Source organism: Odontomachus brunneus, unplaced genomic scaffold (assembly GCF_010583005.1).
Source record: "Odontomachus brunneus isolate Ranch 3 - 2012 unplaced genomic scaffold, Obru_v1 Obru_scaffold_146, whole genome shotgun sequence".
NCBI classification, from domain to species: Eukaryota; Metazoa; Arthropoda; class Insecta; order Hymenoptera; family Formicidae; genus Odontomachus; species Odontomachus brunneus.
Genome location: NW_022639596.1, coordinates 160,915 through 166,858, shown reverse-complemented (window position 1 = coordinate 166,858; position 5,944 = coordinate 160,915). Strand labels below are relative to the sequence as shown.

Below are 5,944 nucleotides of genomic sequence, written 5' to 3'. Positions count from 1 at the left end.
TCTTATAACTGAAGTCGACTTTTCCACCTTCATTGTCAACAATGCATTCTTCAGGTTCAAAATTGTCTTCTTCTTCTTCTGCAGCTGTAATGTACTCTACAACTTGTGTTCCATGTGGTTCTGATGGATCGGCAAAATCAAGCACGTAATCATGTTCAATTAATGGTACGGAATGTACGTTTAGAAAATTTTATATAATGTCATGAATTTCATTATGCACTTCAATTTCAGACAGCGTTACAGGTGTCTGTGCTATACTCGCAATTTGAAACGTAGTCGCTAACATGTTTATTACGTTTGCAACATTAATCAACGTCATTTTAAAGAGAAGTGTATCAAGCAATGATCACTAACTTTTTTCAATAGAATGGTGATTGCTTGCAGTCGTAAATGACACTGGGAATAAGCTACTTCCTCGAGCATATTTATATCAATCAAAAGACGCAATTATCAATTAAAAAATTAAGCCGACATCTGCTCGATGACGCTTATCTTACCAATATGTACTAATGATCAGGAATAAAATACGTTCGCATTATCGGAACATTCGATAAGGTTATCGTCAATACGTGACTCTGCGTCCTTTAATGTTAAGATAGAGCTTCATGCAATATCTTATTTATCGTGTGGTTTACAAAATATTGTAATAAAATAACACTTCAAGTAATGTATGTATGTTGCTGTTGTTATGATTCATATACGTCATTGATTAGTTTTAATTAGTTTTATCTTTCAAGTAGTTGTAAGTACATACTGTCTTGCTTAAATAATTGAAAGCTGTCTGAAATTGATATAAATAATAATTTAAATATCGCTTTATGAAACTATTTTAATAATTCAAACTGCTAAAACGGATTTCAAATTCGATAATAGAGATTTTTCATTTATTTTTTTTTATTAAAAAAAATAGAACACATATATATTGATTATGATGTATGAAAAGAGGTTGTGGAGAAGTATTTTTGCATAAAATTACACAGTACAAAAACTTAATTTTAAGGGTTGGTGGTAGGGGTAACTCGAAAAAAATGGATTTTTCGATAATTGTCTGTACGTAGTTTTGTAGACATAAAAATGAGATGCAACTTTTGTTTAAACTTTTTTTTTTTATATCTCTCACCGTTCTGAACTTATTACGCGAAAAAAACAAATCTGCATTTTTTTCAAGGGGTGATATCACCCTTTCAAACCAAAATATGGCACGAAAAAAAATAGTTTTGTGTTATGTATGAACTACTCTACTTGCACAAATTTTTTCAGAATTTTCTGAATTTTCGGGTTGCCTAACCTCCCTTGTGAGCGATGCTTAAATTGTATACATATGGTATATCCAAGTACGAAAACAAACGATTTATTTAAAAAAAGAGAAACATCTTTTTAAATGTAAAATGTATATTTAAAAAATATATAAAAAGTATATTTAAAAAATATTTACTTGTTTTAAAAGTAAGTAAAATACAAATAAAATATTTTATATTAAATTTAAATAAAATATTTTATATTAAATTTAAATAAATTATTTTCTGATAATAAAATAAACTTTAATTTGAAACATGAAAGATACTTTTAATGTTAGAAAAATTATTTATTTAGATTTATAAAATAATTTACCTATATTTCATTTACTTTTAAAACTAGCAAATATTTATTTAAACACAGCTTTTACCTTTAAAAAACTAATTTTCTTTTTGTGAGTGTGTAAGAGAATCATTTGTTTATTCTTATATATAGATATTTTAAATCAAAGAAATCATTTCTTCTTAACTAGAAATTCATAATTTTACAGCTCATTTTACAAATTAAAAAAAAAATATTACTTTACATTTATCGCATGTTTTCTAAAATGTAATAAATATTTTGTTAAGTTAATAAAATATATTTAACAATATATAATGTCGGCAAAGCCCCAATAGCTATTGGATATTGTGGATATGGATATATGGATAACGTATGGATATCTAGAGAATATCTTCAGTAGCTATTGAATGGATATGAATATATGGATAACATGTGAACGTTCTCAGTAGTTATTGGGTGAATATGGATAACGTGTGGATATCTAGTGAATATCCGCAGTAGTTATTGGGTGGATATGTATGGATAATGTGTGGATATCTAGTGGATATCCCCAGTAGTTATTGAGTGGATATGGATATCTTATACATTTATTAAATGTTTGCTAGATGTCCATTGTAGATATGGACATTATATGGATATGTAGATATCCATTATATATCTATTAGATATTTTATTCTGTATGGGTAGGCTTTAGTGAAGTAATGTGCCAAATGCTATTAAGAAATAACAATAAGAAATATATTTTTTACATTTTAAAAAAGTATGACCATTTTTTCCGAATTTACCCTATGTTATATTTTTAAGTTAAACAAAATTAAACTTTAAAATAAACAAATGTCACGTCACAATGGAAGGTTAGAATCAGGTTATCCTAGTCACAGAGTATCGCACCTATCGCATACTGTAGGTATGTCATTTTGGTAAATGTTTTAGGGAAGTCACCTCCGATGATCTTGATCTTGACATATATATTATAGAGGTCACCCTCCTGAGTAACCTTCAGAAGGTTTTAGCCGTTGCTCGTTGTTTGTTAAAAAGTTATTAACAAAAGAAGTTTTAGAAGTTAAACGTAATTTTTGCACACAGTATATGGAAATATGGAAATGGAAATATGGATATATATACAGGGTGTCCCGAAGTCCCATGATGACCCTTGGTGAGAACGTAGAACGGATTGAGGTGAGCAAGAAAGTCCTGTGCCGTTTTGCGATATTCGCAATAGTTTTTGAGAAATTAATTATTTTGTCTCAACAAATCAGCGTACAGAAAGCGGCAGCGGAAAGAAAGATGCCTTCGGCCGACGTGCGACCGTGACACTCGCGAATCGTATCTCGCCGCATCCCTCCGCCCATAGCTACGAGACATAGCGAGTCTATGTCTCGTAGCTATGGGCGGAGGGATGCGGCGAGATACGATTCGCGAGTGTCACGGTCGCACGTCGGCCGAAGGCATCTTTCTTTCCGCTGCCGCTTTCTGTACGCTGATTTGTTGAGACAAAATAATTAATTTCTTAAAAACTATTGCGAATATCGCAAAACGGCACAGGACTTTCTTGCTCACCTCAATCCGTTCTACGTTCTCACCAAGGGTCATCATGGGACTTCGGGACACCCTGTATATGGAAATATGGTAAACAGTATATGTGCGAGGGAAAGGCTCCGCCCCTCCCTTTGCACCTCATCCCCCAAAAACCTAACCCATCTATTGAAATATGGTAAACAGTACCTTTTGCGTGTTATTTAGGACAATGACCTTAACAACATATGTCAAGATCAAGGTCATCGAAAGTGACTCCCCTAAAGTGAACATTTATCAAATATTTTTACAAAAGCCAAATGTATGTAGAAGAATTTAATATTGAACAAAAAGATAATTATAGCTGTTTAGTCTACGTAATTTGTCAATAAAAATCATAGAAATAAAACTTACGAATTTCTAAAATTCGATATTTGTTAATTTAGCATATAAAAGAAACAAGAAATATACCAAGTAAGAATTTTTTTATGACTTAACTGATAAAACGAATTACGTTTATATTAGTTTCGATAAAATACAACATTTAATATATGAGATATAAAGGTATGTCGCTTTAGGAGGCCTATGTCGCTTTAGGTTACTTTCCTCTATATATTGACCGTTTCAGAAAGAAAACTAATTGCCTTATACAAAGTTCTCGATTACATCTACAATAAAGTTCAGCAGATGAATGTTGATGTAACTTTCGGTATTACTTTAACTGAAGGTAAGAATCCAAGGAGCGTCAATGCGCGTATAACACGCTTTTAATGCGCATTCAACTGCATTAAATGCGTATTAAAAGAGCATTATATGCGCATTGGCGCTTCTAGGGAAATATTTATAATCAACTGATATTGTAAATTTTCAAATTGTTCAATAATTAGAGACGTTTATAAATAATTGTATATATTTTTTGGACAAATTTAATCGATTTTTACAAAGTTGTATATTTTATATATACTATATATATAGTTGTATATTTTATGTATATTTTGTATATTATATATTTAATATATATAATATATATAATATATATTTAATATTATATATTAAATATTATATATTTTTGATATATCTCAAAATAAAAAAGAACAATGAAATATAACATATCATGAATATTTACCAAATGTGTTTATAACTATTGTACATCTAGTGATCATGCTTTATTGAAACAGCTAATTTGGCGGCAGCACTTTTGCATGAGAATGTGTGGTATTTGGAAAACAGATTTCTTAATGCTCTTGAAGATATAATTGTACTGTGCGATTTAACTCGAAGAAGTTTGATGAATGTCGTTATTCCGAAAAACGAAAACGAATTTTTGTGTAAGTAGACACATTGCATAATATGTGTGAAATGCACGATGAGATATTTTTTTTTACTAAAGTCATTTATTTTATGTTTATTGGATTCAAGATTTAACAAAGTATATTCGAACAGTTTTTAAAAAATAGACGATGGAAAAACTTCTAGAAAGATATAGAAGATAGTTCATAAAGAGAGAATAGACAAAAAATTTCTGAAGATATTTTCTACAATGTGAATAGCAAGAATGGGACATTTAGAAGTTATATTATTTATACTAAAGGGAATTACTTTTGATCTCGAATTATACAGCAGTTGAAAATAGTAGATCTATTAACACGTGGATATTCCAATTTTTAAAGTATTAATTATTTATATATATATATATATATATATATATATATATATATATATTCTGAGATGTTTTAAAACATATTTAAAAATTAAACATGAAAAAAATGTTTTTTAAAAAATTAATTCATTAATAATATTTAATATTATGTATATACGTGTTATTAAAATTATAAGCTATATTTTACAGTGCAATCAGTCTTAAATAATCCTGATTTATGGATAAAACCTATATCATGGACAAGGATCTTTTCAAGAGTGAGATTCAATTCTAGCCGATCGTTTAATTACTTGGGTATCGTTAATTCGATTTGGCGTGGAACACCTAATGAAACGGAAAGTGATCGGTGTTTAATGAAAATCGTGCATAGTAGTTTACATGGAGGATGTCGGATTCCCGAAATTTGTATCCAAATATTAAACAGAGATGACGACCCGATGGGATATCCTCTTACTCATAGATTGCTCATCATCCAGATTGCTAAAGCGGTGAGTAAAATATTAAGAAAATATTTTCGTTGATTTTACTAAAAGTATATATTATTTGTATAGTCTTTAACAGAAAAATCATAATTTTGAAATAAAGAATACGTTTATTTCTTTTTATTTTTCTCAATAAAATATTTCTTGCTTTCCGGTGATGCCAGTATAAAAAATCGGCGATGTTATTATATCTTTTTTATATATGCAGGATGCTTGATAATTAGTATGATGATGATTAACGCATAAATGAGCAGATAGAATGTATTAAACACTTTAGTACTGAAATTTTAGTATCATTTTTTTTGACTTAATTATTGAGAAATTAATTGAAGAATATCAACGGTAAATTTCATTACTGTTTATCAGATTATGTCAGTTATTCATATTGTTAAGGGGATGTTGAAGCTGAAAACTTTACCGACAGAACACTGACATTTTTTTGCAAAGTTTACGTCGTATAGGTTATATAGAATTACAAATGCTTTTATGCAATAAAAGTACGTGCAAAAATAAATAGGAGTATTGCTCGATATTTGTCGAAAACGAACAAAAAATTTTAAATATAAAGTCTCAAGCTGTCAGTTAGCGTAATATTTGTCTAATTCAAAAGTTCTGCAGCTCGTACATACCAAAAGTGTGGATGCTCCAAACATAAAAATTTTGAAGAATATTGCTTTACCTTCGCATCTGCATTTCGAAGCTTAAAAAT

The 5,944-nt window shown here is 29.3% G+C and overlaps 1 protein-coding gene across 1 annotated transcript in view; it reads left to right on the top strand.

Annotated features, from left to right (window-relative positions):
* Window positions 1-3,573: 3,573 nt before the first annotated feature.
* Window positions 3,574-5,944, top strand: part of LOC116850468 (UPF0764 protein C16orf89 homolog) — a 22,329-nt gene continuing 19,958 nt past the window's right edge. The window contains exons 1-3 of the mRNA XM_032828795.1: window positions 3,574-3,820; window positions 4,272-4,421; window positions 4,943-5,241. Coding sequence (XP_032684686.1) covers window positions 3,781-3,820; window positions 4,272-4,421; window positions 4,943-5,241 — 489 coding nt within the window. The 5' untranslated portion in view covers window positions 3,574-3,780. The remainder of the gene's footprint in view (window positions 3,821-4,271; window positions 4,422-4,942; window positions 5,242-5,944) is intronic.